This window comes from Etheostoma cragini, chromosome 5, assembly GCF_013103735.1.
Source record: "Etheostoma cragini isolate CJK2018 chromosome 5, CSU_Ecrag_1.0, whole genome shotgun sequence".
NCBI lineage: Eukaryota > Metazoa > Chordata > Actinopteri > Perciformes > Percidae > Etheostoma > Etheostoma cragini.
In genome coordinates, this window is record NC_048411.1 from 26,900,653 (window position 1) to 26,912,901 (window position 12,249).

Sequence of the window (12,249 nt, forward strand, 5' to 3'; positions counted from 1 at the left end):
CTATGTTGTGGTGCATCTGATGCACGCTATAGCCTAGCCATTAAACTTGATTTTTTTTGTTACATGTCCTCACCCCCTGTCTATCAATGCTACTTGTCTCTCTTACAGTTGTACTATAAAAAAAAATGCAAAGAAAAATGCCATGAATATGTAATGAATTGAAAGAAATGTCTGGGACAAAATTAGAGAAACAACAAATCAATGAGAAAATAAGAATCACTTAAAAGATTCAACTAGGCTATTTACAACACTCCACCCAAATATCCCTCATACTTTGAAGGGTCAGAATCAGTTTCAGTTTACAGTTAATTACAAATAAAACCCAATGCCAAATAAAGAAGCTCTCAAAGGAGCAATGCACATTACTAGAAGTACTATTAAAAAGAAATGTCAGTGTTTTTCAACCTGGCAAGTTATGTAATCTTTTTGTAGTTGTGGCTATGGTTCATGTGAGTTATACAGAAACAGACTTTGTCAGTGCATTCAAACTTTGGACGTCACTTTACTGTATAACTAACTTCTCATTGGACCCTGTGATACCCATGATGCTATGTCTATGTCACTCTGTAGGAGTGTGTGGTTAAAGGTCCCATGACATGGTGCTTTTTGGTTATTTTTATGTAGGCATTAATGGTCCCCTATTGCTGTTTTTGAAGTCTCTTACCCTAAATTCAGCCTTGGTGCAGAATCACACCCACTAGAGCCAGTCCCACAATAAGCTTTTTTTAGGATGTGCAATTTCTGAGTCTGGGATGATCTCATGGGTGGATCAAATTATCTGGGTGGGCAAAGCAGAGAAAGGGGAGGTAACCTTACCTCTTATGACCTCATAAGGAGCAAGATTCCAGATCGGCCCATCTGAGCTTTCATTTTCTCAAACGCAGAGCAGGATACCCAGGGCTCGGCTTATACCTATCACCATTTCTAGCCACTGGGGGGCCATACGCAGGCAGGGGAATGCATATTAATGTGGAAAAACCTCATAAAGTGAAATTGTCATGCCATGGGACCTTTACAGCATCTTACTAAACATGTTGTGTGTTTGATGTGTCCCTGTACTGGATGTTAACAGGAAATTAACCCAATCTTTCCACGTTGCCACATCAGAAACCACCGCTGCAGAGACTTTACTTCTTCTTTTCTGCCTTCACCTGAACCCTCAGTACTCTCACACCCTAATAGTAGCCTTTAACTGCACCAACAATCCTGTTTTTCTTTTATCTTCTTCTGATGACTCTTATTTCCACTCCTTCTTTATCTCTATCTATCTTCTGTAAGAAATTTTTCATAAAACCCGGAATAAGGTTGTTGTGGCTGTCTTCACTCTTTACAGTTGACTTCATGTGTTGGTGCTCTGGAAATGTCAGGAACAGAATAAATACAAAGATACGCTAAAGGTCCAAACTGTAAACTTTAAGTGTCAAACAAAAGACGAGAGATGGCTGATGAAGCCTCAACTCTGAAACTGAATGTTCTTCTGCCAAAAAATCAGGATGTAGACCATATGGTTTCTAAAGCTGCACAGAGGGAAGACACTTTGGCTGCACAAAGTGTAAAACAGCAAGCTGATACCACTCATGGTGCTTGGAATTAAACACCAGTTTTAAAATAATACCTTTTTGGAAATCTTTACTTGTAGAGTGAAACTGAATTTGTGTCATTTGCACCCATTGTCTGTTTTTTCAATGCAAAGTGCCACAAACAACAGAAATAAACCTTAACATATTTTATATAAACGTTAAATATATTTTATATTGCATTTCAAAGCATTTAAAAAAGTCAGTGCCGATACAAAAAAAACAGTTCAAGGTATAGTTCAAGTGAGGTTTTGCATGTTTTTCAGTAGAAAATCTTTTGAAAGTGTTTTGAGTTTTGCACAGAAATGTTTGGTATTGTTACATAAAGGCAGAAAAAAAGTTTCCACTTAAATCTTTATGTTCTGATTTTGCACATTGTAAATATAAAACTAAGTATAGTGTTGGAATTACGCCAGTAAAAAACAGCTGCCACGATATTTGACATTAGTTTCTCTGCAAAACTTTCCATGCTGGGTGTTGTCATTAGTCTGCTGCGGACATCACTTCACATCCTGATATAATGTCTTAACTCTGCTTGATTACATATTGTGGTTACTTCTTAAGGAGGTGAACAACTAACACTCTCTGAAAGAACTAGCTTAAGAATCCATCAGGGTCCCAAAACTGATGAGGAAAACACAAAACGTTTTTGTGCAGCAGCTGAAATTTAGTCATCATCGCAAGTGGATGACACACAACAGACGGGGCCGAACATAAATCGGCATATCTGTCACATTTACAGCATGTGATCCTCTGTGCTTTCAGCCAGACTTGGAGCGAACAGGGACTCAGGGAGTGTTTTCATGTGTTGCCGCTCGGTCCACTGCATAAGCTTGCTGTTAATTCCCTCCACTGTTCCCAACCCACAACAAGGCGAGGCCCCGGCCAGGCCCCCGTACAAAGACCCGGTTTGTCAGATCTGTGACATAACGCTAATCTCTGTCTGCCGTGGAGGGAGCCTCCCTGCGCCGTTGACTCGTCCTCTGAGAGGGCCTTGTTTTCAGTCACAGAGATGATAACTGCGATGGGAAGGCGGGAGGGTAATCTGAGCTGTTACATAACCTCAAGAGAGGGGAATGACCTCTAAAAGAACAGAGGCCTCGGACATTGCAGTCCTCACTGCTGAGGACAGGAGCTTTGAGTTTGTTATTTCTCAGCAAATTGCAGTTTTACTTTGACAAACTAACATTTTATGGGGCAAGACTCACTGGATCACGACCTGCATTTCAGAGGCCAAAGCCAGAAGAACAACAATGTTTGTGTATCACAACCTAACAAACGTTGACAAAAGAATACATTTTAAAAAACTAAAGGGGAACGAAGGCTTACATGCACTATTATATTAAAGTAAGGTAATCAGACTTTTGTACAATGCAGTTAAACTGAACTGTGACAGAACATGTGATTTTGCATGTTAGCAGATAAGAACAGATATCCATACCAACATTTCTTTACTATTGTGTGTGTGTGTGGTCTGTTGTTAGTATCTTCCTGTTTTTCAGTTAACACGAAGAAAGAGGGCTAAGACTGAACAAGACCAAGAGTCTACATTCATGCTAGCAGCTCTGTGAGGCTGCACTTGAAGCTAACATCAGCATGACAATATAGTTGCAATTTATCCAACAGTTGCTGACCAAAGTCAGTAGGATTCACCCTATGTGAACATCTGTAACAAATTGCATAGCAATCCATCAAATAGTTGTTGCACTATTTCACTCTGGAATGACCAACAAAACCAAATGATCAATTAGCCATGCTGTTAGCAAAAACTTCTGAAGGAATCTAGTTTAAGTCTTCTAATATGTGATGCTGCTACATATTTTTACATTCTGCACAAAAATCCACAACTTAAGACAGATAGTGCTAAAACAAGTGTTAACAACAAAAAGGCAATTCAGAGTGCTTTACCCAAGACAGACCCGCATTAAACCTCTCCAAACGGTACGTGTTTTTCCACAACGTGTTTTCATGAATTGTTTTTTATGAATTGCAAGCATTAAATCGTCACCAACACGGTCATGCAGCACATCATTAGAAAGCTTAAAGTCTTGTGATTCCATCAAGCCCCCGCACAAAGCATAAGGTGACTTACAGTGGTTATAATCACGTTATGAAGTTAAGAAACACAGCACCGTTTCTGTCTAAATCTAGCATGCATCCCTACCTTTGTCCTCGTGTCTTTATCCACAGCGGTGAAAGATATTCATAAACGTTGATTTCCTAAATCGCAAACACTCCAAGGAATTAGAATATCCAAGCCTTGTAATCCATAATTAGCTGGTCCCCTCACAATCTTGTAGTTTCTGGCCAAGTTTTGACGTTCAGAAATCTAGATAGTGCATAATTTCTCGGTGTTTATAGCTTGTAACTTTTTCCCTTTGCGGGCTAAAAAGAAAGTCGACACACCATTACAATCTGTGGCTTCTGCAGATTGCAATGAACCTTGTTCCCAGCCAATAGCATCAGCCTATCAAGAGATACCCTCAAGCTAAGCCAATGATATCGCAAAGTCCCCATTGGGCCCACGTGGGAAAGATGGACAGTAGATCCGACCACTTATAAGAGGAGGTCATAAAACTGGCATCCCTGTGTAGCCAATAAGAAGACGAGTTGAATGGTACCAGACATGGCCAGCAAAAACTATTCCTGGGATCCCTTTCAGCTGTCTGAAAGCAAAACTATGGCCTTCTGATGGCATTTCACCATTTCATGAAATTATGATTACTTATTTCTATAAATCTATGTATGTACTTCTTTCAGACATATCTGTGAGTGATGTGGATGTGTTTTTGTATTTCAGAAGTTTTGTATTTAGCACTTTTTTGGCTTTTTTAGAAATAAGAAATAAGACAAACGCACAGACATATCTGTAGAAATACATTCATATAAAATCCATTTTATAAGTCATTTTTTTCTGGATTTTTTCTGTTCTAAGTTGAGACATTTGGCTAGGGTACTATTTTAGTATGTAGCCCATGTAATATGCTTACAGTAGTGATTTTTATCAATTTTTCAGATGATTTACTTGGACGGAAATAGAAATTCTGTGTTCTAACCTCTGTAGCTCTGTGTCAGTAAGGCCTAGTGTCACACTGCCACTAGAAACAACAAGTTGAGAGTGTTAACTTCCCAATGAACTCAGGGTCATCCCAGAGGGCCAAAGCATGTGGAAACTGCATCACTTTAAGGGTAAAAATTTAGGGGAGAAAATCATATTTTCAGGTGTTTTTTTAAGATATTAAAAAAAATGATGCAATATAAAAAGACATAATTATCAGTTCAATATAAATTCCAAAGCTGTAGTTCTTTGACTCTGTCCACCGAGTTTTCACTCAAGCAGTGAAATTATCTGTTTGTGAGACTAAGACTCACAATCTGCTTTCCTCTCGGACTAAAAAGTAAGAAAACGGCAACATCCGCTGACAAGAAAGACGAACAAGATGACCGCGATCTGTCAGTGTTTCCTTTTACACACACACACACACACACACACACACACACACACACACACACACACACACACACACACACACACACACACACACACACACACACACACACACACACACACACACACACACACACACACACACACACACACACACACACACACACACACACACACACACACACACACACACACACACACACTCCCAATGGTCACAAAAACAGAATAATAAAGAAATACAATTATTTAGCTCATTACATTTTCAAATAAACTCATATTTTCTCTTGTGTTCTAAATGGAAAAAATAAAGTTTAAATAGGAAAAGCATTAAGGCAAAGTTCACAGTTGAATGTGTTTTTTACTGTTGATTTATTTAACTTGTTAAATGTTCTGCAACATCATTCCAAAAGTCAACATATTAAATTATCGGGATTTCAATATTGATCCAAAAAAACTGTGATTATATGTTTTTCCACAATAGAGCAACACACACACACACACACACACACACACACACACACACACAATAAAAGGGAGGTTGAGCGCATACAGAGAGGAGGATCTGCTTCGACTGACGATGCAGAGAAAGCGTTCTCCCACGTACAAATCTGTCAGCTCAGAGGATTTGAAGTTTGAGGTGCCTGTTTGAACACAAGGTACAACCAGGGTGTGGAAAAGAAGAAAAAACAAACCTGAGACAACTCAAGTCCTGAATGTGGGGCATATTTTACTCAACAAATTAGAAGCCATTCCTGGAAAATCAGGTCCATCCTTTCATCTTAAAAACTGGGTTAGCAGCAGTACAGAGACTCTCTGTCAATAAAACACTTAGCCGGCTAACAATTTAACGCCTCATGTTGTTTAACAAGTTGAGGTTAGTTAAACAGATCAGACTGTAAGAGGAAGCGCAATGCAGTCTTTGAGAACCCAAAAAGAACCACATAAAACATAATAAATCCTGTTAGTAACTGCAAATCCCTTTATTTATTATCCCCAAAAAGTCAAACAAGTTTAAGAACCATACCGATTATTTTAATCTCCATGACGTATAAAAAGTAAATGAATTCACTATATAACTCCATGGAGGTACGTTAAGCTCCTGTGAGTTTATTAAAGTGACTTTAATGGAGGAAAAAACCTTTCCAGATTGTATTTAATTGTACCAAAACTTTAATATGCCACTGAAAGACGTTTTACAGTACATGTGTGAAGTCATGATTAACCCTTGTGTTGTCCTTGGGTCAAATTTGACCAATTTTTATATTAGAATTATGGGTTTCTAAACTGCCCGAAAATAACATGAATGCGTGGATGCACTTTGTATGGAAACCACAATAAATGAATGATTACTTTCATTGTGTTTGTTTTTCCAATTTTATAGCATTTGAAACAAACTGTGATCCACTCATCCTCTGATCTTAACTATGAGTCCAAATAAAATAATATAATAAATAATAAATTCTGGGTTTTTTTAAACAACAAAAAAATAGGTATTACTAAAAAGTGATAAAAATGTTTCAAAAAAACATCAAAAAACATTGGAGGAAAAGAAGAAGTTAATTTGCAATTTTGACCTGGAAGGACAACAAGTTCACAGTCTCCAGGAAGACAACACAAGGGTTTAGGGTGTTTTTGTGTGATTTGCTGTGTTAGTGGGTCAGACTCTGGAAAAGAGCGTAACAGAAAAAAACAGCAAAGCAGTCTTTGTGCTTCATGCTGGGTTTGAAAAGAAGGAGCATAAACAAGTACCAGAGTGCTTAAAACAAATGCGACCAGTTTTCTGTAATGTTTGCTCACTTATTTAGCTCATGTAGGACGATCCTGAGGCTCTTTTAACACGTGTACACCTGTTATGGAAATAGGAAAATCTTGACGACTTAACAGGACAATCAACTGGTAACACAAACTACCCATTACATTTGGGAAATTGGGTTACAGATTTTCAAGTCTACCTCATCCTAGCAACTCTTTAAGCAGTTTTTTCTCTGGCATGAGTTCACATAAGGTCCAACTGTCTCCAGACACTGTGTCCTGTCTTTACTCTTAAACAAGTGTAAAAACCCTGGAACAGACATCTGACGAGGCTTTCAGCGCTGTATAATCTCATCATGTGAATCATAGACAAGGACGGGAAAAATAGATGAAAGCGGTTGACGTTATCGGAGTCTAGGGATAAAATCTGAATCTGTAGTTATGGGACGTGAATGGGGGGGAGGGGGGGAGACAGTCCCTCATCAAGTTCACCATATCCTAGTGCCGGTTAACCAGAAACTATCAAAAGGATCAAACTTTATTCTTAATCGTCACATACACACAGTACAATGCAGTGAAATTCTATCACTTCATTTAACCCATCCTGGGTATTAGGAGCAGCGTCCAGGGAGAACTTAGGATTCAGCGTCTAGCCGAGGGACACTTGGACATGTGTCCGGATGACCTGGGATTGATCCGCCAACGTTGTGGTTGTGTTGCAACCATTTTCCCCCCGGGCCACAAGCCACATGCGCCAAACTACATGCTAACAGAAGAAACAAACAGCTACATGTATAAATGATTTAAGGGAGGTTTAGAGCTAAGTACCCAATATCATTAGACCAGGGTGAACTTGGTTTGAGAGGTTGTGTTTAGTCTAGTAGGTGCCAGTACAGATACACAGAGAAGCCACTTAACATGGCAACACCCAGCATTTAAATGTGACTTTGAGAATAACAGTCTTTCATGATCCAGTCTGAGCTGAGCTGCAAAAACTGGTGTAATGTACATACCTGAAATACTTTAGTGCAAAAAAGCAATAAAAATCAGTTTATGGGAAACTTAGTCTAGTCTTTTATGGTAGTAAAGGGGGGAAACCACCGACTGCCTATAACAAGAAATCCTGTACGGTGACTGCATATTCACAGTATATATATTTACCATAGCAATACACTTGCCACAAACAGGTGTAGGAACCAATTAGAATATTATAGAACTCATATGAACTTCATTTAAAAAGTCAAGAAATCCAATCCATAACTCCATAAATGCACTTTCAGCTCCTGCAATTGTGTTTAAGTGACTTTGACACAGAGAGATAATTTTTTTAATTATAGGAAATTTTACCAAAATCCTTTTTAAATGTCTCTAATAGAGGCTGTGGATGAATGGAGAGATGTTTGAGGTTTTTTTTTACCTGGAAGAAGTAGCGACAAAATCTCCATCCAGCAGCCTCATCTTGCAGAACAACACTCCGTTGACAAAAGGCACAGCGGTCAGCTCCTCTAGCGTCAGTTGGGTCTGAAACTTGAATTTCTTCTTTTTCACGAAGAACGCCATTGTTTTTGTGTCTTCGCTCGGATGAAACACGACTAAAACTAGCAAGAAATATTCAAAACTGACCTTAGGCTAAACTGAATTGCCCCTGCTAACTACTGTTGATGTATTTAGTCTGTGTTTTCATGCGAACTCCGCTTCTTCAGGGATGATTCGGCGCAGAAATCTAAAAACCAAACCGTATTTCCGTTAATAACGTGTATAACGTGTATTAACGTACAGAAACTGTTGAAGTGTGTGGTTTTAAAAGGGGAAAACGACTTACCGGGAGACATTTCGGGTGCTATGAGTGTCGTCGGCAGCGGTTCAATGACAGAATAAGACGTTTCGTGTCCGTTTCTTTCGGTACCAGGAGGAGGAACTTTGCGCCACTAGCACCAAGTTGGCTTAGATTAGGTCAGTTAACTTCCGGTTAGCGCCTACTGAATAAAAACTATATGAATCCACAGATACCAAATAGCAAGTAGTAAAATTTAAATAAATTTAGTGTAGGCTACTTCTCATGTAGTTTTACTTACGCTTAAATAAAATGTTAAAAGGGGGACTTTGAGTTGTAACAGAGTATTTCTACAATGTGTTATTGCTACTAAATGATCTTTGTACTTGATTTAACACATTAGGCCTACATCTAAAAACAATAAAAAATAAAACGAACCAAGCAGCAAACAGGGTTGGAAAGTATACTGGCATATCCAACAAAAAGTTTGTTATGCTGTTTCTTTGCTTACATATTTTCTTTGGGGGGAAAAATGGTAAATACAAGGGTTTAAATTTAAAGGTAATGGTATAAGAACTAATTTATTTAAACTGTGCTTATCCTGGATGACAAAGCAAAGATTAAATATTGTATAATCCCTGAATGTGTACCACAAATAATGAGTACAATGTAACTCATAATTAATATTATTTGCTCTTTTGTTGAATTCGCTGCTTAACTCATGCTTAATAATATTATATTTTTTAGTAAATTATGTTTAGTAAAGCTGCTAAAACTATTTACTTTCACTATTGAAAACTTGAAAGACTTTGTTAACTTTATAAAACCATAAAAACACAAAATACTGAAATACAAACAATAAGAGTCTCCACATTAAATCAACAAATATTAAATGTATCTAGAGTTTTCTGTCATTATCACATTAGTGTATTCATTGAAACAATTAAAATCTATTTGAAATTTAAAACAAGTACTTGCTATTTCTATAGCTTGCAAATACCTTTGTGAATTTTATTTTCAAAGGCAAATCTCCTAACGTCCGGTCTCTTGCCGGCTAATCCTTGTTAGCTTGCCCCAGCTCTTTGCAGGCTCAGTGCTGAAACAGCGACACCTTGTGGTGACAGTGAACGTTCCTTTATGCTACCTTCAGGGACTTGTTGTCAGTTATGTCCCTCGAGGACAAAAAGAAAAACCCTGAGTTTGAAACGAGATGCAGATTTTGTTGTGTTATAAATAAACAATCAAACTGCTTGTGCCGACCTCACCGGTTAGTTGATTAATCAATCAGTTCAGTGCCTTCAAATACTTTGATTAAATAAATTAAAAAAATGTTTCAGGCACTTTCACGTTCATTATTACTGCTTTACTGGACGTACACACATGCTCTTTGTTCCTAATTGCTATATTTCCGATAGTACTGAAAGAGGCACAATTAGGCCTACCAACTTTGTTACAGAATATAAATAAATCAAAATAAATAACTAATGTTGAAATGTTCATTGAAGCTTTGAAGCATCAATGAATCAAGGTTTAAAAAAAAAAATTAAATAACAATAATACACTGAACACTGAGCAGACATAATAATCTTTGATTTATAGCGACCATATTGAGCTATTTCAATTATTAGGCTGTATCACAACAGAATAATAGCTTTTTGGAGTTATTATTGTAATATTTTCATACTTGTATTTATGTGATATTGATGAAGAAAGATATATTTTCACAAGCGCTTATAAAGCATTCAAGCAGTAGGTTGTTGAGTTTTAAAGGTCCCATGGCATGAAAACTTCACTTTTAACATTAATATTAGTTCTCCATGCAGCCTGCTTTGTGGTCCCCCAGTGGCTAGAAATGGTGATAGGTATAAACCGAGCCCTGGGTATTCTGCTCTGCCTTTGAGATAATGAAAGCTCAGATGGGCCGATCTGGAATCATAATGAGCAATGTTACCTCCCCTTTCTCTGCTTTGCCCACCCAGAGAATTTGACCCATCCATGAGAGAGAGACTTCATGCCTTCATGCCTTTCAGACGAACAAAGTGCAAGTTGGTCAAGTCCACAGCCACCCCCCCCCCCTCCTCCTCAAAAGCTACAGACTCAGAAATCGCACATATTAATTAAAAAAATATCTTGGAAAGAGACTTCAGATATGGCATTAGGGGACCCCTAAGGTCTATGTGAATGCATCCAAAGAGCACCATGTCATGGAACCTTCACCCAGCAGAGAGCAGCAGAGTACTGAAGGAAAGGCTGAATGGAGCCATCTACTTGTAGCCTATTATGTACTTCAATGCTGTATCTTGTCAAGACAGTTGTACACAGTACAGATTTCAGTTAAAATAAGTAAAAATGCTAGGTTCCCTTCTCAATAGACTGAGTAAAAGTACAGAGAAAAGATTACTATATTTTCATTTGGACTGAATTACATTTTAGTAGTATGGTCAAAGTATAAGCTCAGTATGTTTATACTTTTTTTAGTATATTAAGGTCGATTTTCTTAATTGTATTTTTAAATAACTATGGCTAGGTACTGTTAATAGTATAAGTCCCTGTTTTTCCTCTGCATAAAGACAACATGTCTTTGTACTTTGTAAATGGTGTGAGACAAAGTGAACCTTTGGTGATAAGGAACATCTTATTACCTACTTCTCCCAACAACAACAACACCATCATCCAACTGTGACACTGTACTTTACTGAGTAAAACAACAACCAAATCATTGGGTTGTACCACGCTGCGATTTCCCTGTCATTGATAAGACTGTGCCCCCTCACCTTTCCCCTGTATTAATCCTGCTGCAGCTGGTCCGTTTGTGTGATCCCACAGGTTAAAGTGTGTGTCGGTCGCAGCATTTATCATGTGCCTTCAGCTGTGTGACGCAGACAATTGAACATCAACATGTTTTAGTTCACACTGGACTTTCACTGCATTCTGTGAACTGTTTGTAAGCTGCTGAAATGACTGTAAACATAGATCTTTGAAAATATAGACTGCATAAAATAGTTAAATACACATATATATGCTTACTCTAATTTAAATAACTGTTTGAGGATGTAAAAAGTAAGACTATTCAAATTCTCTTAAAGATACAAAAATAAACAAGGAAAAGTCCAAAAGATGAAAACAGATTTGTGTTTCAGAACTTTGTTCATGAGTGGAGTTCAGGGTGAGGGCTCTGTGCAGGCCAATTGAGTTATTCATCACTATACTGGGAAAACAACAACTGTCTTAGGATACCGGGTAAAGTACAATAGTGTCTAAAATAGCATGAAAATGTGCTTTCTTTGGAACTTTGGAGCAGATAGAAAACAGCTAATCTCCAATCAATCAATCAATAGCATGAAGTCACACAACTTTGCTTTGTGTGTGTGTGTGTGTGTGTGTGTGTGTGTGTGTGTGTGTGTGTGTGTGTGTGTGTGTGTGTGTTGTGTGTGTGTGTGTAAGTTCTGCAGTAGCACTTGGCGTTCCTTCGGCACCTTTTGGCGCTCACCCTTGTTGTCGCAGTTTATTTCAGTCTTCACCCCTCGAGGCTGTCAGCCCCACGGAGGCCTTTGAGAGGTCAGGCCTAAATCTAAATGTAACTTCTTCACACTCAGTGGCCAAATACATTATGCAACATTATTGTCTGTGGTCACATCGACAAGGAAACTGGTTGCAGAGACAGATCAGAACTGTTTAGCTTTCCAAAAAGCTTCTTT

The 12,249-nt window shown here is 38.1% G+C and overlaps 1 protein-coding gene across 2 annotated transcripts in view; it reads right to left on the minus strand.

The window, feature by feature from the left end:
- fam102aa (family with sequence similarity 102 member Aa) overlaps positions 1-8,848 on the minus strand; it is a 31,870-nt gene extending 23,022 nt beyond the window's left edge. For both annotated transcript variants that reach the window (XR_004656798.1, XM_034872906.1), the window contains exons 1-2: positions 8,600-8,848; positions 8,195-8,500 (exon numbers count right to left, since the gene is read on the minus strand). Coding sequence is in view for 1 of the 2 variants with exons in the window: in XM_034872906.1 (XP_034728797.1) it covers positions 8,195-8,337 (143 nt within the window). In the remaining variant the exon portion in view is untranslated. The remainder of the gene's footprint in view (positions 1-8,194; positions 8,501-8,599) is intronic.
- Between the last annotated feature and the right edge of the window lie 3,401 nt (positions 8,849-12,249).